This window comes from Furipterus horrens, unplaced genomic scaffold (genome assembly GCF_987537825.1).
Source record: "Furipterus horrens unplaced genomic scaffold, mFurHor1.1.pri manual_scaffold_2, whole genome shotgun sequence".
NCBI classification, from domain to species: domain Eukaryota; kingdom Metazoa; phylum Chordata; class Mammalia; order Chiroptera; family Furipteridae; genus Furipterus; species Furipterus horrens.
The window spans coordinates 4514411-4538275 of record NW_028327172.1 but is presented as its reverse complement, the minus strand read 5'-3'; the positions used below and the strand labels follow the sequence as shown (position 1 = coordinate 4538275).

At 46.5% G+C, this 23865-nt stretch overlaps 1 protein-coding gene and 2 pseudogenes across 1 annotated transcript; 1 reads left to right on the top strand and 2 right to left on the bottom strand.

Moving 5' to 3' along the window:
• Positions 1-5714: 5714 nt before the first annotated feature.
• LOC150017447 (small nucleolar RNA SNORA48) lies at positions 5715-5858 on the bottom strand (annotated as a pseudogene).
• A 1427-nt stretch (positions 5859-7285) lies between these two features.
• Positions 7286-7707, bottom strand: LOC150017446 (large ribosomal subunit protein uL14 pseudogene; annotated as a pseudogene).
• Positions 7708-9039: 1332 nt separating this feature from the next.
• RBM14 (RNA binding motif protein 14) lies at positions 9040-18216 on the top strand. Its single transcript, XM_090257960.1, has 3 exons — positions 9040-9483; positions 15132-16578; positions 17346-18216. Exons 1-3 carry the CDS (start codon positions 9147-9149, stop codon positions 17551-17553), a joined length of 1992 nt encoding a protein of 663 aa, XP_090114086.1. The 5' UTR covers positions 9040-9146; the 3' UTR covers positions 17554-18216.
• Positions 18217-23865: the final 5649 nt, after the last annotated feature.

Below are 23865 nucleotides of genomic sequence, written 5' to 3'. Positions count from 1 at the left end.
AATCCCCAGAGCCTGCGAGTTGGGGGATGGGGAAAAGGGAACAGCTTTTAAGATGCCTTTGCAGGACTATAGCTAGTGGCTAGTGTCTTAGTTATGCAAATGGTTTGGTTCTTCCAAGGCCCCAAGGAGATGGGAGGGAATTTGACTATGAAATAGGGAGGGAAGAGCACACAGTTCTGTGAATGGTCAGAACTGGTCACCACTCCCACTGCGTCACAGGAGGCAGTCAGTGATTTAAAAATAGGCGGCAGACATTGTAGCTAGAAGAATACCATGCTGCTTTGAAAGGGAAAGGAACGCCATGCCCCTTTGAAAGGGCAAAGGGGAGAACCGTTTGTGTTCTCCTGGACTGTTATAATGAGGCTGATGACATCGTACCCCAGATCCTGAAGAAGAGAGCTGACAGATAAGGGATGGGGAACTTCTGGGAATGTTTTTGGCTTCTAGCCTTTTGGGGAGCAAGGGAAGTGCTGGGTCCCGTGGGAGAACAGGGCTCTGAGCTGAAGTGCTCACTGCCCTCCCCAGTTTGGAATACTGTAAATAAAGACCTGTTTTCCTCAACACCAGTTGCTGGGTTTTACACCAAGGCGCCACATGAAAGAACCCTCATTCACTCTGTTAACAAGATGGCTGAACAAACTGGCCAAGCAATTTGCAGCCAGGTGCAGACAGTCACCAGGGCAGAAGGCCTGGCAGGGGCAAAGCTGGGAGAACGAGGAGGACCTTGCCCCCAGGGTAACCTTTTCTCCCTGGAGATAGCATCCAGGCCACGAAAAGCAGCAAAACCAGGTGGGCAATGCCAGAACCAACTGCAATGACTAAAGAGCTGCCCTGGCACTGACCAATCAGTGGAGACCATGACCCTGAAAGGGCACACGTGGAGAACTGATGAATATTCTGCTGAAACCCTCCCCTGATGCCTCCCTTAAGACTCTCCTGCAAGAGAGAAAAACTCTAGACAAAGGATCCAGCACATGCGGCTTCCCTCTGGAAAGCATCTCATGCCATTCCCTCTCCCTCTCTCTAAAAATAGTCTAAGAAAAAATACTAAAAAAAACCCAAAACATTTTCTATATGATGTCAAGAACCCACACACTACAGCTGGCCCTAGGCAGCCCCGCTCAGGGCCAGGCCCCTGCCCAGTAACATTTCTACTACCAGTGGCTCTCAAGAGGGGGCCCTTGTTCCTGGACCAGCAGCATGACTGTCACTTGGAAATGTTTGGAATGCAAATTCTGGGGCTTTCACTCCAGACTCACTGAATCAGAAACTGTGGGTGGGTAAAAAGAAAACAGCAACAAAAGGAACAAATTAAAAAAAAAAAAAAATTGTCAGAATGTAGACACAGCCAGGATGCAAACCTAGTCAGAACAACCAGATGCAAATGATCTACTGAATATGCTAATGAGACAAACTCACCCCCGCTGAAGTGTGTGGTGGGCAAGTTTAAAAAGCGTGCCTGCAGAAGTCTTGGTGGGACTTCTACGGGCCCGTGTGGAGGATTGGGAGTCCCCGTTCCCTTGCTCCCTATTCCTCTTGCTCCTACTGGCCCCCGAGTTGGTCCAGGTGTTGCCTTTCCCCTCCACCCCCTTCCGCTTTTTCCCTCAATAAACCCCTTGCCTGCTGTTAGGGATAAAGAAGCAAGCCAGTGACTCTCAAACCAGTAGGAGGTAATTAACAGAGGAATCATGGAAAAGGGGTGAGAAAATTACATTCCTCAGCCCCTCTTACATATCTCTGGGATCAAAAAGAGGAAGATGTCATCACCAAACAGAGAAATGGGAAGATGTAGCTAGATAACTTTGCAAATAAATTGGAGATAGACCTATAACTAGATTACCCTTACTTAATCACACCCTGAGTTAAGTAGTTTATTGAGTTAGATTGTGAACCCAGATTAACCAGTAATGAAGAAATAGGGAAGAAGGAGAGGGGAGAAGGTGCTAATCGCATTAGGGAGGAGGAGCTAATCGTATTACTATAAAACCAGTTTTCTTTGTCTACTTCATGCACACATGCTCCTGGCTGGCTGTGCGCCCGGCTCTGCAGACTCGTGAATAAACGCTTTGCTTTGCTGCTCAGGTCCTGTGTCCCAGTGTTTTATTGTGAGCATTTCCCAGAGGAGGGAGAAAGGGAGAGAAACATCAGTGAGTGGTTGCCTCTGATGCGCCCCCAACTGGGGACCTGGCCTGCAACCCAGGCATGTGCCCTGACTGGGAATTGAACCAGTGACCCTTTGGTTCACAGGCCAGCACTCAATCCACTGAACCACACCAGCCAGGGCAAAGAGGGAAAATTTTTAAATATTTATTTATTTATTTTTAGAGAGAGGGGAAGAGAGGGAGAGAAACATCAGTGTGTGGTTGTCTCTCCTGTGTGCCCAACCAGGCGCCTGGCCTGCAACCCAGGCCTGTGCCTTGACTGGGAATCGAACCAGCGACCCTTTGGTTCTCAGGCTGGAGCTCAATCCACTGAGCCACACCAGCCAGGGAGAAATTTTTTTTTAAGATTTTATTTACTTACTTTTAGAGAGAGGGGAAGGGAGAAAAAGAGGGAGAGAAACATGGATGTGCAAGAGAAATACACATTGGTTGCCTCTCGCATGCCCCCAACTGGAGTCCTGGCCTGTAACCCAGACATGTGCCCTGGCTGGGAATCGAACTGGTAACCCGTCAGTTTGCAGGCTGGCGCTTAGTCCATTGAGCCACACCAGCCAGGTTTGTTACCATGTTTATAACAGTTTATGTTGTACATTAGTGGTGTCATTGCACTGAAAAGACTATTAGCGGTTACTTATTTACTTATTTATTTATTTTATTACTATGATAGGTTGATAATGGCCCCAAAGTTATCAGGTCCTAAACCCTAGAAGCTGTCAGTGTTACCATATTTGGAAGAAGTAACTACATAGGATAGTCTGAAATTAAAATTAAGAGTAAGTCACGGCAGGTAGTCAGTCATGTCCTAGGCCTGTATCTTTCTCGACAAAGGTCAAACTTTACCTTAACTGAGCCTATTTTACTGTGTTTTTTCATCTGTGATAACATACCTTTGGAATGCCAGAGTAATTTCCTTTTTCCGGACCCCTCAGGACACAATCTCCCACTGGAGAAGGAGAACACAGAGCCCCTCATTGTTATTGTTCTTATGTTAATTAACTGTTCACAATTCTATACCCACCTACATAAAAGAAATATGGGTCTAAAAGAGAAAAAAAAAGAGAGAAATATGGGTCTATTCATTCTTTTTACTTTTTTCCCAACCCCAGAGATTTCCCAGGTTTGCTTTCTCCTGTCCCCTAGTCTATCACCAATCCACTCAGCCACAGCAGCCAGGGCTGGACACTTATATTGACACCAAAGTTTAGTTTACTCTAAGTTTACAGAATTTGGGTTTAGGTCATTGGTTTTCTTTTTTTAAACATATATTTTATTTATTTCTTTTTAGAGAGAGAAGAGAAGGGAGAGAGAAAGAGAGAGAGAGAAACGTTGATTGGTTGCCTCTCACACGCTCCTAACTGGGGGCCTGGCCCGCAACCCAGGCATCTGCCCTGACTGGGAATTGAATCGTTGACCCTTGCTTCGCAGGCCGGCGCTCAATCCACTGAGCCACACCAGCCAGGGCCAGGTCGGTTTAGGCTTATCTTGAAGCATCCTTTGACACTATTGACACTATTTGCTGGTGGATGTTTCCTTTTTCTTTTCGTTTTGTAAAGATTTTATTTGTTTATTTTTGGAGAGAGGGGAAGGAAGGGAGGAAGAGAGGGAGGGAAACATCCATGTGTGGTTACATCTCGCACGCCCCCAACTGGGGACTCAGTCTGCAACCCAGACATGTACCTGGACTGAGAATCAAACCAGTGACACTTTGGTTCGAGAGCCGGCACTTAGTCCATTAAGCCACACCAGCAATGGCTGCTGGTGAATATTTCTGAGTGTCATCTTCTTCCCCACTCTAATTCCCCACACTTGGTTCTGAATGACATGGGGTTATCTTTAAAAATCAGATGCATCACTGTAAGAAACAAGGACATAGTGACTCCCAAACCAGTAGAAAATCATTAGTAGCAAAGGGAAAATGTAATTAGAGGGTCTTAAGGGACATCCTGAGGGGGGAAAGATAGTCATCACCAGACAGAGGGAAAATGGGAGAAGGGAGTTGACAGTAGTAACATATTTACAAATCACAATAGGACATTTAGATAATCTCATTAAATTGTAATTCCGGAGTAACCGGTAATGGAGAAACTGGGGAGAAGGAGGGAGGAGGGGGAGCTAATCGCGTTAGGGAGGGGAGCTGATCGCATTACTATAAAACCAGTTTTCTTCATCTACTTTGCGCCCACACTCTCCTGGCTGAGGGTGTGCCTGGCTCTGCAGACTCGTGAATAAACGCCTCGCTTTGCTGCTCAGGTCCTGTGTCCCGGTTTTTATTGTAAGCATTTCTCACATCACCAATGCTAAAGTTCTGTTTTTCCAAATGATGTCTTTTCAAGATCTGAAGGCCATTTCAAGAGGAAGGCTAAACCTACACTAGCCAATATGGCAGCCATTGGTCACATGTGGCTACTAAACATCTAAAATGTGTGTTCTGGCTGGTGTGACTTGGTGGATTGAGCACCAGCCTTCAAATTGAAAGGCCCTTGGTTAGATTCCCAGTCAGGTCATATCCCTAGGTTGTGGGCTAGGTCCCCAGTTGGGGGCTTGTGGGAAGCAACCCAGTTCGGGGTGTGTGAGAGGCAACCTACTGGTGTTTCTCTCCCTCTCTTTCTCACTCCGTTCCCCTCTCTCTAAAAATAAAAAAATAAAAAACAATTTAATTTAATTTAATTTTATTGTTTTTCTATTAGTTATCTCCTTTTCCTCCATTTGCTCTCCCTTGCTCCACCCACCTCCCCCCTCTCCCACAGTCAATCCCCATTTAGTTGTCCATGTCCATGGGTCATTCACATTAGTTCCCCCCTTTTTCCCGCTCCCCAATAAAATCTTTAATAAACATCTGAAATGTGGTTAGACCAGATTGAGATGTGCTGTAAGTATACAATACACATTGTATTGTATTGAATTTCAAAGACTTAGAATAAGGGAAATAATGTAAGATATTAATAATTTTTATATTGATTATATGGTTATAGTTTTTAAAGAAATATTGGGTTAAATAAAGTATATCACTAGAATTACATCTTTTAATTATTTTTTTAACGCGGATGCCAGACAAATTAAAGCACATAGGGGTTTTCCCATTATATTTCTGTTGCACAGTATTCTGACCCTGACCCCTACCAGCATTATTGGAACCAGGACGGAACTGCCCTCATGATATCTGTCAAACGGTTTTGCTTACTGAGTGGCCTGCTGATGCTCACTCTGGGAATACTGTCAGCAGTCTGGACTTGTGAAGACAGATATCAGAATGGTATCAGAGTGGTGCCCCTCTTTTCCTCCTTAAAATGTATTTACTTTTTGATTATAAAAGAATTAGATGCTCATTGTTAGAAGTCTAATGATATGGAAATAAATAAAAAACTAAGTCCCCATCTCATCACCTTGAGTAATTAATGTTATTTCTCTATGCTGAAAAAAAACAGATGCACTTCTATAAAGGGTTTTCCCCCTATGGCATAGGAAGACATAACATTATATAATTATATTGTATTTTTTTCCTGTTAAGTTACAGTTATCCTTCCATATCAATGAATTTTGAACTATTTGTTTTAATGTGCTTCAGGCATGAAATAGCTCTGGCCACCAACACAGGCATCAAGCTAGGATGAACTAAGGACTGTATGTCTGCTTTGCTCCTGACTGATATAGAGCAACACCACCGATCAGATATCTCTTTTCCCATTGTCAGGGGTTTTGAACTATTTTTAATAGCAATAATGTTCTATCATAAAGCAATACCTAATTCCCTTATTAATGGACATTCAGGTTGCTTTCACCACTTACTACTACAAACAGTGCTACAATAAATAAATTTATGCCAATACCCTTATTGATGAGTTCTTTGTAGGCCAGATTTCCAGTAGGATTATTATGTTAAAGGTTCACCACATTTAAGGTTTCAATATTGCCAGAATACTTCCCAAGAAGGATGCAGAGTTCACACAATCATCAGCAATGCGTGAGTGTATTTTCTCATACCGTTACCAGCAATAGATAGAAATCTTCTAATATTCTTGCAAATCTGAGGGATGAAAAATTTCTCATTTTCTCAGGAAATTGCATTCCCCTGATTGCCAATGGAGTTTCTTATTTGTCGGCCATTTGCGCTTTCTCTTTTTAAAATATTTTATTTTACGGTTGTTCAATTACAGTTGTTCCAATTTTCCCCCATTGGTGTCTCTAAAAAAGTACAAAAATACAAAGATTTGAAAATGATTTTTTTTTCGCTTTAAAAAAATTAAATTTATCGGGGTGACATTGGTTAATAAAATTATCTACATCATCTGCATAGTCATCTGTATATTTGCATGTGTGCCTCATCTGCCTTCTTTTCCTATAGAATTGTCAGTTCATATCCTTGGCTCATTTATCTCATCTTTTTTTCCATATCAATTTGTAGGAATTCTTTGTACAATACAGATATTAGCTCTTTAGATTCACAAATTTATATCCTCAACACAGACCCTTTGCCCTGAACAGCAGATACATATCTGCCATTGGTATCTGCACTTGGATGATTTAGAGGCATCTCAAACTCATCATGTTCAACACTGAGTTTCTGGTCTTCCCCAGAAAATCTGTTCTGCAATAGTTCCCATCTCAATTAATACTTCCGCTTGCTCCCTGTCCTCTCCGACTCCTCTTGCACAATGCGTATCCAGTTGCAGCTCTGCTGTCAAATCTGACCACTTCTCCTGAATTCTATTGGAACACCCTGATTCAGGTCACCATCATCTCTCACCTGGATTTTTTTAGTAGTGGTAATTTTTCTGAGCAAACAACTGTTTTCTCTTTGTTTTACCCATTTCTTTCTTTTTTGGGGGGCGGGGGTAGGAAATAATTTTTGTTTTTACAAGGTTACTTTATTTTAATTTTCTTTTCTTTATCTGTTTTTAGAGAGAGGGGAAAGGAGAAAGAGAGGAAGAGTAACATCAATGTGCAGTTGCCTCTCACATGTCCCCAACTGGGGACCTGGCGTGCAACCTAGTCATGTGCCCTGACTGGGAATCGAACCAGTGACTCTTGGTTCCCAGGCTGACATGCTCGATCCACTGAGCCACAGCCGCCAGGGGGTATGAAATAATTTTTAATGATTTTCTTCTTGCAAACACATCAGAGAATCATGCAATGCTGCCAGCACTGGATGCAAACCTGGACCACAAATCTGCACACTCCTTTGCAACTGGCCCCGTGATGGCAGAACCTTTCATTGCCCCTTTATTATTTACTATGACCCCTGCATTATCTTCAAAATTAAGAAACATACCATCTTTTCTCCAGTATGACTTTTGTGTCGAATTACTACCACTGGATGCACCTTCTTTCTGAGCTCTGATTTGCCTTTTTTGACTGTGGCCATCACCATGTCACCCACACCAGCAGCCAGAAGTCTGTTCAGTCGTCCCTTGATCCCCTTCACAGAGATGATATACAGATTGTTGGCTCCTGTACTGTCAGCACAGTTGATCAGGGCTCCTAAAGGAGGACCAAGGAAAACCCAGAATTTCTCACCACAGGACCCGCCATGTCCACTCTTCGACATCTTGAATACCAGAAAGGCATAGAAAGCATTTTCCCCCGTTTCAATAGCAGCAATATAACACTTAATAAAATAACCAAGGAAAAGTCCTAACAGATGAACCCCTCTGCCCTATGCTCTCCGTAACTTCCAGCCTAAGAGTGAAAGCCAAAGTCCTTCTACAAGGTGCTACACTTCCGCCCATCTCCACCCCCCATCCTTATGCTCTGTTATTCACTTGGTTTCCCACCTCCAGCCATACTGGCTTCTAGTAATTCCTTGAACAGGCTTTTGCCTTTTAAATTTCTATTGTACTTTCTGACTGGAATGATTTCTCCAAATGACTTGGTTACTCCCTTGGTTACTTCAAGTCTTTAGCACTAACCAACGGGCTACATGTTTACTTGTTAATGTCCCCCCACTATAATATAAGCTCCAAGAAGGTGGGGAGTTTTGTTACTTTTTGTTCACTGCTGTATTCTCGGTGCTGCCCACATGGTAAGTGCTCAATAAAATTTGTAGAATGAGCAGGTAGGCAAATACTTCCGAGTTTGTCACATGCTTTTGTTTTGATATCTTCTGCCCACAGGCAAGACCTTTATTTACATCTGTGGGCTTTGAAATGTTTCGTTTTATGCTTTTTTAAAGACTCGACTTTTGCTCCCTCAAGGACAGTTCTTTTGATCTCATTTTATATTAAACTTTTTAATGTGGAATATGTCGAACGTACAGAAGAGCTACATCTCATTAACTCTCGTTTGTAAATTCCACAAAGGCAGAGGCGTGCTCTTATCTTTCGTGTCTCCAGCGTCTGCCAGGACCTCAGCAACCTCGGGAAATGTGTTCTCCCGAGGCAGATGCCTTTCAGATTCCCTCAGATCGCCCTGCACCGTCCCAGAGGCGGTAGTCCCGGGAGCCGTTTGCTGATTGAAGGAGTTTGTTCTGTTTTTTCCTGCCAGGCCCGGCCTTCCCGTGGACCTAATTCCTGCCACCTCCAGACGCACGTTTGGCTTAAGCTGCCAGAATGGGAGAAGCTCTGACTTCCGATTGAACCAAGTTTTTCCTTGGGGCCCACCGGTTCCGGCCCCACCCGGGCCAGAGGCCAGCTCTAGCACTAGGCCGCTCGACTGCCTACGTCCCTCCAGCCCTCCCTCCCCCCGCTTCCACCTCCCCCGCCGGCAGTGGCGGTTGGTCGCGGACACTCTTCCCTCTCCCACCTCTCTACTAACGAGCGGGCGCAAGGCCTTCTGGGATTGGCTGCGCTTGCGTGAATCTTCTCTCAGACTCTCTGGTTGGCTACAGGGCGCGCGGAATGCGAGTCCTGATTGGTTAGATCAGAGCGCCTGCGCGGCGGGGTTCTCCGTCGCCAGCCATTCCTGGGGAGGACTGCCGGCTGGGCGGACGTGTCGCCTGTAGCTTTAGGAGAGGTCCAGGCTCTCCGGGAAGGCGGTTGCGGCGACAAAATGAAGATATTCGTGGGAAACGTCGATGGGGCGGATACAACGCCGGAGGAGCTGGCAGCCCTTTTCGCGCCCTACGGCACAGTCATGAGCTGCGCCGTCATGAAACAGTTCGCCTTCGTGCACATGCGCGAGAACGCGGGCGCGCTGCGCGCCATCGAGGCCCTGCATGGCCACGAGCTGCGGCCTGGGCGCACACTCGTGGTGGAGGTGTCGCGCCCACGGCCTCTTAACACTTGGAAGATTTTCGTGGGCAATGTGTCGGCTGCGTGCACGAGCCAGGAATTGCGCTGCCTCTTCGAGCGCCGCGGACGCGTCATCGAGTGTGACGTGGTGAAAGGTAACGCGAAGGCGCGCGCACGGGGCACTTTGCTTGTTAGCCATTCCCTTTTCCCGGGGGTAGGTCACTGCGAGGTGGGGGTTGGGGGTGGCGAGAAGTCCGCGGGAGCGAGGTCGGAGTTGGGGGCGCAATGGGTAGAGCCATCCTCCTCCCCTGCGGTCCAGGCACCATTCACGAGTGGGAGGAAGCGGCTCGGGGGGACGGGGGCGGTGCGGTGCGGCGGCCACTGTTGGCCGAACTACGGGGCCGGGGACGCGCCTGAGAGACTTGCGAGTGTACCGGGGGCGCGCCTTCTACTGTTCTCCTGGGCCTGGCACCGAGCGGAAATTGGGAAGTGACGGGCACAAGCCGGATCATGGAGCGGGGAAGATCTCTACACTTCCCCAGACGGCGGTCAGAGCGAGGGAAGAGGGAAAAGGTGGGGGCTGACGCCCCAAGACCACCCTCGTGTTCCCTCCTGGTGAATGCTCCCGAGCGGAAGGTAACGGGGCCCTTGGACGTTTCTTGGGCTGGGGTCATTTTAGTATTCTGTGGCATGGGTGTACTCATGGGTATAGATACTCATCGGGACAGGAGGGGGCCCTTCCGATCCACTTTGATCTTTCAATATTGTTAGGTGGGTTAGGCGTGGCAACTCTGCGCATCCAGCTCCTTCAAATTTGGGTTTTTTTAATTGGGGCTCGATTTTGCATCTATAAACTGGAAATCCTGATCTCTCGCATGTGGAAGGAGGCCTGTTTTATAAAGACCCCTTCTTAGACTTTACTTGCTAAACCTGTGCCTCAGGGCAGTGTCATTCTTTTAATAAGCGTGGTGATTTTGCAAGGGGGCTTACTCTGTGGCTGAGGGGAAACGTGGGAAGGGGTCGGTGAGAGGTCTTCCTTGATCCCTTAAACGGTGGTTAAACAGATGTACTTACTAGTTGTCTTTGCTTGATTAGCCGGATCCTCAAGACAGATCCCTAGTTTGCCTTTTAAACTTTGGGAAAAATGTATCACCATAATTTCGGCCCGACCTCTTTTTTGGAACCTAGTTGATTTTTTTCATAGTATGGGTTCTTATTCCCTAAGCTCTATTTTATGTTGGCAGGGTTTGGTGGGCCAGCCCTTGTGTGTGTGGCTGGTCTCTGTACCACTTGGGAGCAGATCAGAGTTAACTTTGCCCTGCCATCTTTGAGGATGCAACCTGGGAGTGTCTGATGCCCTACTCCTGGTATTGGATCCGTACGTGCTCATGACCCTCTGTGAGAAGTTTTGAGGATAAGAATAAATATGGGTGTAGGTGCTATTTAATTCCCACCAAGATACTTAAGTTGCTGTCCCGGAGAGACATCTTTTGGGGCATTCCTTGTCCTTTCCGTAACTGGGGCAAGTGTAAAGGGTTGTAGTCTCCACTCCTAGGATCACTTCCTGGTTCTGCATTAATACTGCATTCTATTTTCCTCAACTCAGGTTATGCAAGTTCACGACTATCCGGAATCGGACTCCCCTGCTTTGAGGCAGGCTGTATGGCGCACGGATTCTTGCTTTCGTTTAAAAGAGTGGGAAGGGCCTCAGATTGGGCACCTGGCCAGAAAATGGATGGGGATGTATGGCTTATTATGAGAGTGCTGTGTTTAATTGACCTACTGTTTTTCTTTTGTGGTTCTTAGGCAGGGTGGCTACTAGATTGGAGTCTAGAAACTAGTATCTTCAGGGACAGTCTCCATGGAACTTGTTAGTCAAGAAGCTGGCTTTCAGATGGTAGAACAATCAGAAAATTTGCCTAAATTTGCTTGGGATGGACACTTAAGTGGCCGTGGGAGGCAGGGTGAAGTGTACAACTGCATGTGATTTTTAGAACTCTCGATTGACCCCTTGTGATAGAAAGTTCTGTGCATTTTGTCCCTTTGTAAATGTTTGAGTAGTAGAAATGCCTTGACTTCTTCAGGGAGTGGTCGTCAGCTGTTCGTTGTTTGCTGATGCGTAACACTTTGGTATAAGAGACTGGGAAAGATTTGAACGTCGTATTTTTCACGCGTGCCTTTCTGTGTCTGCGGGATGAAGGAAAGTGAGGTTTTTAAGTTGGAAATGTAGTAGAAGAAACTAGCTCTGGCTCTATAAATAGCTTATTTCTTGGGATGGGAATGGGCATTTTACTGAATCTTGTGCTTGGCTGTCAGGCCTTGGAAAAGCACAGAAGCTTGGCACAGGACAGGACAACCAGTTCTGTTTTATTTCACAGGGGGAAAAAAAACCAGAGTTGCTTGGTTACCCCAGGAACTTAGATATGACTTGATTTGTAGAGTAAAAATTTCCATAACAACAGCAGATTATAACCACTCTCCACAGCTACATTCTTTTGGTGTTCAAAGATGAAGTAGGAGAGTCCCTTACAGCTGGGAACCTTCTAGACCTCAGGGGAGTCTGAAAGGCAGAGGAGGAAATTGTCTCCTCCTTTTTTGTGGGTGGCCACTCTTTTCTCCAACACACAACACAGCTCTGGTTTCAAGTTAAGAGTTTTTTGCTCTTCTCAGGATAGGAATACTAATTTTTCTGGATTCTCTTAACTTGGTACTGGAGGAATTATAATGCCACCAAACCATTAGGCGATCTCTAAAACATTGCTTGCTAGTCCCTTTAAGTGCAATGGATTTCCTTCAGAGGTCACCGTTTCCTGAACTCTCTCCAGGTCTCTGGAGTTCTCGAAGTCTTGTTTTTTTCTTTATTCTCCTAGTAGATGGGTTCCAGGAATCTTCGATAGTGTTAGGTCTGTGTTTGGCTTTTCACTGATAGGATTAGTTAGCCTGATGTGATTGAGTCAGCTGGACAGCCTATTCCCTCACGTATCAGGCTTAGGAAATTTCTGATTTAAACTGGTTACAATCTTATCTGATGGCTTAAAAAAAATCAGTTGAGCTGTCAACTGAATTGCTGAATTGCGCATGTGAAATCTCAGTTTTCAAATTTCTCAACTTGATCCCTTGATAGAACTCAACTAAATAGGGAGTAGATAGTGGGATGCCTTGTTGCTCTTGTAAACACATGAAAAATTTTTTTGTTGGGTGTTCTTTTCCCTAGCTCATTCTAGTTTCAGGTTAGCCAGGGATATAATATGCTTCTTTATTATTCCCTCGTGGTGCCTGGAGGTTTTTTCCCATTCCCCTTAATCTGCCTACAAGCTCCTGGTGGTTTTGCCATTCTCCTGAGGGTCAACTCAGCCTCTTCTTTTTAAAGAGATCTCCCACCACGGGCATCTATTTTTGGCTCTCTTTATCCAAAGTGGGGGTGAGAGATCAAAGGATAGTTCTAGTGCCCTGTGGCTAGGCTGGAAGGAACACTGTAGCATTTCACACTTGGTAGATAAGGAATCAGGTTCTGGCCAAGTGTGAGAACTGAGAGTTGTGATAGCTGGTTCTAAGTTCTCAAGCACAGTTAGCATTGTATCGCTATTTATTTATTTTTTATTGATTTTAGGGATAGGAGGGAGGGAAGGAGGGGGAGAGAGAGAGAAACATGGATTGATTTGTTGTTCACTTATTTATGCATTCATTGGTTGATTCTTGTATATGCCCTGACTGGAGATCAAACCCACAACCTTGATATATTGGGATAACGCTCGTATCAACTGAGGTACCTGGCCAGGGCTGTGGCATTGTATCTCTGGTGTTTTATTAGAGATGACAGATAATATTCTGGAGGGAAATAAGCCTATTTCTAGGCTTGAATAATCATAATTCTTTATATAAGTATTTAAGAAATTATTTTTATTTACTTATTTTTAGAGAAAGGGGAAGGGAGGGAGAGAAACATCGATCAGTTGCCTCTTACACAGCTCCAGCAGGGGACCTGGGCTGCATCCCAGGCATATGCACTGACTGGGAATCAAACTGGTGACCTTTTGATTCTCAGGCCGGTGTTCAATCCACTGAGCCACACCAGCCAGGGCTATATAATTATTTTTATTTTACCAGGCACTTGTATATTCTCATTTGAATCTTCTAACTCTGAGGTAGGTAGGACAAATTTGTCAGGTGAAAAAATAAATCAAAGTTCCTTAAGGGCTTATAGCAAGTCAGTGATAATCTGGATCTGTAAATGAAGCCTTTTAGCTCCTAGCCAAGGATTCCTTGTGCTGTACCATACTTCTGACTTATACCTGTTGATTAAATTTTTATTCTCATGGGAGCTGGTTGGTGGCATTGCCTTAGATCCAGGAAAATGACTTTCTCTGTAGGAGCAGCAAGAGAGGGCATCCCAGTATGTGGAAGTTTCTAGAAATTAGGACACTTATTTAGAGCCGATTTAAAGGGAATTCTTATCTTCAAGAATGGGACCTTAGTAATTTCATTCAGGAAGTTCTTAACTTCTTAAACTGGTGTTACGAGAGATGGGGTCCTGGTACTGGACTATATCTTAACATTGCCATAGGTCCGGGTGGGGTGAAGTGCATGGCCTTATTTCTCACAATCGTGGTCTTACCATTGTTCTTCATATCCTCTTTGTACCATCGTGGTTTGTGAGTTTAGATGTGAACAAGAATTTCTTCCCACCTGTCCCCTTCCTAAAATTTTCTTTCTAGATGCATAGGTCTTTGAGATCAACATCCTGTCTTATAGTCTATCCCACCAAAGCTCATTCAGATCTTGAATGAGGACCTCAGGGGTAACCTGTTTAGCAGAGCTAGCGTGCTGCAGTAATTGCAGCAGCTTCTTTGAAGCTGAGAAACCAGATCTTTCCTCTAAACAGTTTGCTCTGTGAACACGGGCCCAAGGGGTAAGGTATACCTTTGCCCCTTAAAGAAGAACCTGGTGGAGGATGTAATGTAGCTTGTGGGAGGAGGCTTGAGCCTGATCTCAGCCAGGAGGCTCAGTTTGCATTCCTGTACCTCGTTGGTTTACACGGGGTCCAGCTTCTCCCCTTTTTAGTCCTATTACATAGTCCTGCCATATACATTGACTTCTTGGGGGTAGACTGGTGTAGTGAAGGGCATGGAGAGCTGGGATTCTGTTCATGGCTCTAACACGTTTTGATTTGGGGCAAGCCATATCAATTCTTTGAGCATGTTTGCCCACCTGTGAGCATGAAAGCGCTTTGGGAACTGGGAAGTACTGTGGGAAAGGGAGAGATCATTTTGGAGAAATTTCATGCACTGCACATTGCAGTCTAGCTCTGTTGGCTTAATTGGCCCCTAGGATGAGATACTGGTCATGCCAAGACATAAGAGGTCATTTCCAGGGTTTGAGAGTTAAGCCTCAAAGGTGGAGCAATAGTATTTGGTGACCTTAGAGAATACTGAATTATTAAGTGATCCAGGCACCCTTTCTGCGTTTTTTTTTTCTGCTGGTTTATACTTACAGGAGCTGTGAAGATTTTTATCCTGTGTTGCAGTTCATCTTTGCTCTTTCTTCTCTCACCAGGAAGTTGGGTGAGGTGGCAGGGGGAAAGGGAAGAATGGGAGAAGACCACAGGCAAAGATGGCTTCTTGGGACAGTCAGAAACTTTGTTATATGGGAACCACATTATATGACATAACTCGTGGAGAGGAGGGTTTGGAGGCCTGGAGGTAGTTGGCAACAGCTGGGTGCTGTTGGTGTGTCCAATTTGGGACCCGTTGGGTAGCATGCCCTACCCCCCTAATTGCTAACCCTCTGTCTGCTGCTTTATCAGACTATGCGTTTGTTCACATGGAGAAGGAAGCAGATGCCAAAGCCGCCATCGCGCAGCTCAACGGCAAAGAAGTGAAGGGCAAGCGCATCAACGTGGAACTCTCAACCAAGGGTCAGAAGAAGGGGCCTGGCCTGGCTATCCAGTCTGGGGACAAGACCAAGAAACCAGGGGCTGGGGATACGGCATTCCCTGGAGCTGGTGGCTTCGCTGCCACTTTCGACTACCATCAGGCCTTTGGCAACAGCACTGGTGGCTTTGATGGGCAAGGCCGTCAGCCCACACCACCCTTCTTTGGTCGCGACCGCAGCCCCATGCGCCGTTCACCTCCCAGAGCCTCCTATGTGGCTCCTTTGACGGCCCAGCCAGCCGCCTACAGGGCCCAGCCCTCAGTGTCGCTGGGAGCTGCCTACAGGGCCCAGCCTTCTGCCTCTTTGGGTGTCGGCTATCGGACTCAGCCCATGGCAGCCCAGGCAGCCTCTTACCGCGCTCAGCCCTCTGTCTCCCTTGGGGCCCCATACAGGGGCCAGTTGGCCAGCCCTAGCTCCCAGTCTGCCGCAGCTTCCTCGCTTGGCCCATATGGTGGAGCCCAGCCCTCGGCCTCGGCCCTTTCCTCCTATGGGGGTCAGCCAGCTGCGGCTTCCTCGCTCAACTCCTATGGGGCTCAGGGCTCCTCCCTGGCCTATGGTAACCAGCCATCCTCTTATGGTGCGCAGGCTGCCTCGTCCTATGGGGTTCGTGCAGCTGCCGCCTCCTACAATGCCCAGGGAGCAGCTTCCTATGGGGCCCAGGCAGCTTCCTATGGGGCCCAGTCTGCAGCCTCCTCACTGGCGTATGGGGCCCAGGCAGCTTCTTACAATGCCCAGCCCTCAGCCTCTTATAATGCCCAGTCCGCCCCATATGCTGCACAACAGGCTGCTTCCTACTCTTCCCAGCCTGCTGCCTATGTGGCACAGCCAGCTACAGCTGCCGCGTATGCCGGCCAGCCAGCCGCCTATGCTGCACAAGCCGGCACCCCGATGGCTGGGTCCTATGGGGCCCAGCCAGTTGTTCAGGCCCAGCTGAATAATTATGGGGCTCAGGCATCAATGGGCCTGTCAGGCTCTTATGGGGCTCAGTCAGCTGCTGCGGCCACTGGCTCTTATGGTGCTGCAGCTGCCTATGGGGCCCAGCCTTCTGCCACCCTGGCAGGTCCTTACCGCACTCAGTCAGCTTCATTGGCTGCTTCTTATGCTGCCCAGCAGCATCCCCAGGCTGCTGCCTCGTACCGTGGCCAGCCGGGCAATGCCTACGATGGGGCAGGTCAGCCGTCTGCAGCCTACCTGTCCATGTCCCAGGGGGCCGTTGCCAACGCCAACAGCACCCCGCCGCCCTATGAGCGTACCCGCCTCTCCCCACCCCGGGCCAGCTACGACGATCCCTACAAAAAGGCTGTCGCCATGTCAAAAAGGTACTGTATGCCCCCCCGCCTCTGCCCCAAGCTGGGGCTTGGGGCAAGGGGCTGAGGTTGGCATGGGAGGGGAAACTGGAGCCACTGGCCCCTCCCTCGGTCTTCTCTAATCCTGTGGGATGTCCAGAGGCTGAGGGGTTGATGTGTGTGAACTTCCCTGGTCACCAGGGTTCAGGTGGAGCATAGTGCTCAGACTGGGGTGGTATCAGCTAGTCAGGCTGGGAAAAGTGTCACCTGTCTAGGTGAGCCCAACTGCCATTGGAGCTGCCGCCTGCAAGCTTGTGGCCCATAGCCTTTCCCACTGTCTGTAGGATCCTTAAACCTGTTACGTGGTTGTCCTGGCTGTGGTGGGGGTAGGTCTGAAAGAGTAGTCCCTTTGGCACTCATTGGCTGAAGGCAAGGTATATGAGGTGCGTCCACTCTGTGGGAAGTTGGGGACCTTGCTTTCGTCCGCCGTTCTACTGATAAACAACAGTCTTTCTGTGCAGGGCCCTGGGGTGGGAATAGTTTGTGGTTTGGGAAAGCGGACCAAAATCCACCTCGGCCAGTTCAGAAGGGAGGGCTTCAGTGGCGGGCTTGGTTTCCCACTGAGTTGAACCAGGCTTGATTTCTTCCCCTGGATAGGGTGATGAGCCTTCTGACAAGTCTTGTGTGTTGGAGACCAGTCTGATCACACCCTCCCTATCCCCATTGGCATCTCCCCCATGCACACCTGGAGCCCTCCCCTCAATTGTCTCATTCACCAACTGTCTTCTTCTCTCGACTAGGTATGGTTCCGACCGGCGTTTAGCCGAGCTCTCTGATTACCGCCGTTTATCAGAGTCGCAGCTTTCATTCCGCCGCTCGCCGACAAAGTCCTCGCTGGATTACCGTCGCCTGCCCGATGCCCATTCCGATTACGCACGCTATTCGGGCTCCTATAATGATTACCTGCGGGCAGCTCAGATGCACTCTGGCTACCAGCGCCGCATGTAGGGCCGACCTGGGATGGGGCACCACTGGGAGGGGAGTAGAGAAGTGGGGGAGGGTGCAGACCCAGGTTATAACCAGTGGCCCGTACCTCTCCTGCGTGTGGTTTTTTCATCCCTTCTACCACGTGGGTCTTCCCCAGGAGACGATCCATTTGAGTGTTCGGCAGTAACCTACTTTGTTCCTTCGCCTCAGCAGCAAATCGTGCTCTTGGCTCTAGATCTGCGGTTTCCCCTCTCCCCGCCTCCCATCTCCCCAGGATGGGAATTTCTTTTATGTTTTTATTTTTCCTGGGCTCCCTTTTATTTTTGTGCGCGATATTTAAGGTCGTCTGGATGGGGAAGCAACCTGCAGCTGAGGTCGGCAGCGCCTTTTTCTTCTTAGATATGAGGGAGGCCAGGAAAGGATCAGCTTAACCGTTTCCTGTGCGCCAAGCTGTGCCAGCAATTCAGGGCTCTGACTGTCCTAGACTGTGTTGAGACTGAATTCCTGTTGGAACAGTCAGTTGGTGTATGTCCAAATTCCTACTGATGCCTGATGTTCTAGCTGATGCAGAGTGGCACAGTCCCACTTCCCTATCTCCCCAAGTAGGTGGTGTTAGAAAACCTAATTTTTTTTCCCTTTTGTATGGACTACAAATAAAACTTGGGGCAATTTGCAGTTTGGAAACCTGGTTGTCATTGTCTTGATTGCACTCAGTTTCAGAGGAGCCAGTTTGACATCCAGGAAGACGTGACAGCCAAATGGAAGGCAACCAGAGAACCCAGAGCAGATGAGGAAGGGGGATTGAACATGGAAATTAGAATGCTTTCCCTGCTGCCCAGTGGGATTTAGCTCATCGTTGGCCTGCTGGTCTGCCATCCTTAGGAATGGAGAGTCCAGATCAAGTTGCTTGGGTGTCTTCAGCCCTCGAATTGTGTTAATCACACCCGGATGCAGTAAATTTATTGCCCATTTTCCTCTGCCTGTGTGTGAACGTTTTCCCTGGCTTGTTTCCAGTTGAGAAGCAACCCGTGCTCCAGCAGCATGGTTCTGGGGTTTGGCTTCTCAAGTGAGAAGTGGGGAATGGGCTGCTTTGGTGCTTATGAGGCAAGTGGATCCTTTAGGCCATGGGCTCGAGTGAGTGCTGGGGCTGGAACCCGAAAAGGAACCAGTAGTGGGGTGGGGTGATGTCTGTGTCTGATTCTGCCCTGTGGTTGGAAAGGGGGGGCGGGGCCATTGGAAGAAGGTATGGGAGAGTCCGGTCACAGACCCGATGCTTCGCCTGTTGAACATCACCATGGAGTGTCCTTCCTGCGTCCTGCCCGTCCCCTACCATCATGGTCACCTGATACTCACTTTCCCTATGTCCATTCTTTAGCGTTTCCAGATGTTTACTTGCTGGGTTTATATTTGAAGCTGTCATGGTAGACTCCGGGAATGGGTTGAGGTGCTGGAACAGGGTGAGGAATTGAAGATCCTTTCTGTACTTATATTTAGGGGCTGGGGGTTGAGAGGACCTGGGTGAAAAAAAAGTTCCAGCCAGGGACAAGATGGGAGACTTGGATTTAATGATGGATGAATGGAAGAAGACTCATTGGGTAGGGTGGTCACGAGACAACCTACTGATGATCCTTGGGGTAAGGCAATTTTCGGGATGTGCGTGTGTCATGGAATCCAGGTGGGTTGTCTTCTGCTTCCTTCCATGGCTTGTGAATTTGCCCGTGACAAAGTAGTTGCCCCGGATGTTCTCTCTGCACAGTGGGCAAAAGCATATGGATAGTCTATAACCATGAACTCTTGTGGATCGATTGGATCCTTACTGGGGTGATCTCAGCAGGGCACTGGGGCCATAGCTCTTTTTCTTTTATTTCTGCTTCCTGCTTTGCTTTCAGGTGCTTTGCTGCTCCTTTTCATTTCTTTGCAGGACTGGAAGGGGGAGTTTGCTAGGTTTCTTGTCACTTGTCTGCAGTGAGGGTGGGTTATCTGAGGGCCAACCTAACAAGCTTAGAGCTCTGGTTATTACCCTGGAAAATGGAGTGTTGGTTGATTGTAGGCCTGTGTATTTGTATTTGTATTGTTTGTCAGTGTGGCTTTCTGTCATCTTTCTTTCCAGTGAGGGTTCCTGTGAGAAACAGCTCATTGTGCTCTTGGGGCCAGTGTTGATGTTCTCTGTATTGTAGCTGAAGTTCTTCAATGTGACCTTGCCTAGACAATCACTATGCATGTCTTCTCAGCCCTCAGGCTTTTTCATTGTTTAAGCCAGACTGAGCTACAAAGCTAAATCATTTGTCACTTTCTTCTTGCAGACTTTTAAAATTCCCTCTACTCTTAAATTATACCACCTGTGTTAATCCTGTAGTCTACTCATGCTTTGCTTTTTGTGGATTTCTGATTTTCAGGGTCCTATAACTTTGAGATGGTTGGGTTGAGTAAATGGGAGGACATACCTTTGTGTTTTGGGAAAAGGGGTGGGGAATATGGGTTCCCAGTATCTTTTAAATCTTCGCCCTTTTGCATCTTTCACCTCTACAACTTGGCCCTCATTCATTGGAGACGTTGTGGATGATTTGTTCCTGGACAAGACCACGTAGAGGCTTCTAGCCTCCGCCTGCTTGAGGTTTGGACCTTGTTTCAAATTTTGTGGAGCCCCATCCCTTCATTTAACTGGAGGTAATGGGACTTGTGACTAAGTGGTCAGCCTCTGTGGTAGGTGACCTTTCTCGTCATGCCTATCAGTTAAAGTATGCGGAAGTCCATGCACAGATTGTTGGTTCTCTGGTCATTTTGTTCTATCAAGCCAAGTTGACTACAACATGGGTTGGCTGAGGTTATAATGAAAATAAATTTACTAAATTTATGAACTAATATGCCATGTAGTCTAAATTCTATAGGTACTTTTAAAAAGGTCATAAAGGGGAGAATCTAGAATTTCCCAGAAAAAGTTCTTAAATGACTTAGTTCTTCACGTCTGGCTCTAAATCATTTGAAATACTGTGTCCAGAGTGCTGAAAATATTGTGTAGGTAGCTGAGCCCTTGGGCTGAGCCTAAGGAACTGACAGTCTGGGTAGGAAGAACCTACTTTAATGAACTAGTTATAGTAATAAGCAATGTTAGGGAAGAACATAGGTACAGGGAGAATGACTGAGGGGTGCTGGCTCTAAAATCAGGTTTCCTGAGTGAATCCTGGTTCTACCACTCAGCTGTGTGACCTTGGACTCTACCTGTTTTTTCATCTAAAATACGAGGGTAATGGCTAACATTTATTGAACACATGTTAAGCATTGTTAAAAGTGTTTTCCATATAATAACTTATTCTTCATTATAACCCAACTGTTCTAGGTATTCCTAGATCTTTTTATAAATGGGTAAGTTGAGGCTGTAGGTTAATAACTTCTTAAGATCACATGGTTAGAAAATAGTCAATCAAGGAATTGAGCCAGCCATTTTGAACCATCCTGGACTTTGCTTGTAATCAGTATGATAATACTACTGTTGGAAGGATCAAATGAGAACATGTGACAAGTATAGGGCCTCATATATAGTCATCTCATAGAAATGAGTTAGAACATTCCAGGGAGATTGTGATGGCCTGCTGGAGCACACAGCTGAGCATAGAGTTTTGTTTGTAGGCGTGAGTGCTGTACATATGAGTAACTGAAGGCAGTGGATTCTGTAATGCCTGGTACCAGTTTTGCTACCTCCAGCCTCAGACAACACTGTTCAGTGTCTCAGGATCAGATTTCTCCTGGATATGGAGAAGAGAAATAATGGGCCTGCAAAGACTGTAAGGGGAGGTTAAGAATTTGTAGTTCGGAATAGGATTGGAGGCATAGGAAACTTGCTTAACTGGCCTAGTGGCTCCTTCCGAACCTCCCTGGAGAATACTGGTTTTTATTTTGAGGCCTTATAAGACTAGTAATTCATTTCTGGACCAGGACCCAGAGTTATTTATTAGGTGTATAAAGTATATTCACCCCTAAGGGTGTGAAATTTACACAAATTGTTTACTCATATTGGAGTTTTTCACTGGCACCAGTGTTTCCCTTCCTAAATTTGGATTCGTCCCTAATTTTCCTTTCAAGAGTCCAGGGTCCAGGCTTCTTTCAAGATCTGTAGCCAGAATATATATTAATTCTTGACTCTGATAGAACATAAGCTGTCTAGATGACTTTTTGGACAAATCACTAGGGCCTGCTAAACTGGTCAGCAAATTAAGAATCAGCAAAAAGGCTCTACAAGTGTTCCAGACAAGGTACTTCTAAAACATCCCATTCAATCCCATTTTCTAAGGTTAGGTTTGTAAGGTAGAGGATTTGGACTAGATGTCTTTAATTAAATGAAAATAAAATAAGCTATTAGTTTTAAAGGGACAAACATTAAAGTTCCTTTAGTACTCGATAAAATACATTGGTTAGATGAACATTGGTATGGAGACACTTGAGCTATAAATCTCAATACCTAAAGCTCGATTTTGTAGCATTTGTCAAGCTGGTAATCCGGGTTATGAAAAGCTGTAGCATAGGTTACCCCCTGGCTTTTGGGTACCTGCTTTTTCGGTTTGAGGGAGACTGGAAAGTGTACTTAGCTGATGGGAGTAAAGGTGCTTGTTTTTAGTAATAAGTATCAAGAGATTAACTCCTGCATTCATTTATCCATTTGTTAACTTAGTCAACAGATAAATATAAGTGTCTACCATATTCCAGGTGCAGTTCTAACACAGGGCATAGGGGTTAATAAGAAAAGATCCCTATCTTTGTAGAACAAGTATTTGCTTGGGACAGAGGGTGGGAGGAAGGCAGAAAATGAATGAACAAGTAGGGTATCAAGTTGTAAGTATTTGGAAAAATAGCATGGAGTCATCATGGGATAGAATGCAAGGTCGGGTTGGAGTAGGGGGATGTTTTTAGATGGGTGGACAGAGAAGGGCCTGGAGAAAGAATGTCCTGATCTGAGCTTGGGACAAAAAGGCCAGTGTGCGGGAGCAAATAGTTAGGGGTGGGGGTGATGCGTTGTGGGGCAGTTAAGGAGATTGGGAGGTTCTGGCAAGAACCAGATTGGGTAGGGTGAATTTGAAAGTGTCACAATTGAAGTGGGTTCTAAAAGAGCCTGGGGGTGATTTAATGTGGTTTACTCAGTTGGATAAACTTGCAAAATGAAACAATAACTGGATCTGGAGGGCTTTCACATGGTAAATCAAGTAATTAGGCTGGGAGATGGGAGTGGTCTGTGGTCTGCAAACTGGCTTAAATTGTGATCCGGAGAAGACTGATATTTCTGGTCTCCTGTGGACTTGGAGAGATTCCTATTTTCATAGTGAGTTGATCTCATGCTTTGGCATTTTGAAAGAGAGTTTATCTCCAGGGCTATTTGGACACAAAATATTTTGGAAGATCAAACTCAAAGGTGCTGAGAGGATTTTTTTAAAAAAAACCCAGATGTGTTTCCCTGCTGAATGCCTTGTGACCACCTCCTGACGCTGGCCCCCTCCAAAGGGTGGGCACCCAAGGAGATGAGTAACTTGGAGTTAGTTGTTTCTCTTCATCACTGATCATATGGCCTTTACTGGGGCCCAGAATGAGCTTCAGAATCCACAGTGAAAATGGACCAAGATTAATGGCCATTAGGTCCTTAACCTTTTCCCACTTCAGAAGGTGGAGTCATGGCGTTTTTATTTTTTTAGTTTATTTTTAGAGAGAGGGAAAAGGAGGGAGAGAGGAGGAGAGAAACATCAATATGTGGTTGTCCCTCACACTCCCCCAACTGGGGCCTGGCCCACAACCCAGGCATGTGCCCTGACTGGTAATCGAACTGGCGACCCTTGGGTTCTCAGACCAGCGCTTAATCCACTGAGCCATACCAGCTGGAGCGTATGGCAGGTTTATAAAGCCACTTACATAGCCTTGCTTCACCTTTCTCTTTATGATCCCGAACTTCTGTGCGGGGGTGGGGTGGGAGTGGGGACTGCTTTTGGAGGGGAGCATGTTCTACTTAACGTCATTTCCACTCCTGATGATCCCTTTTCCTCAAACAATTCACTGATTTTATCATGTTTTAAGTTCGTATTTTAAATTCTTCACCCAGTGTTTGTCAGTTCCCTCTTGCTCTGCAAAAGCTTCCTTGTGAAGGGGTCATTCCTTGCTCAGTGAATATGAGGTTGTATGAAGAAGTGGGAGGATGAGAAAGAAAATGTGATGAGGGAACCGGGACCCTCTGGAGAACGGTGCTTTGATTGTATTTTGTTTACAGCTGGTTGTGATTAGGCTCTTCCCTCTAAGGTCCGTTCTAGGAGTTTAAACCTACAGATCTGGCTGATGGCGCCCAATAAAATAAAACAA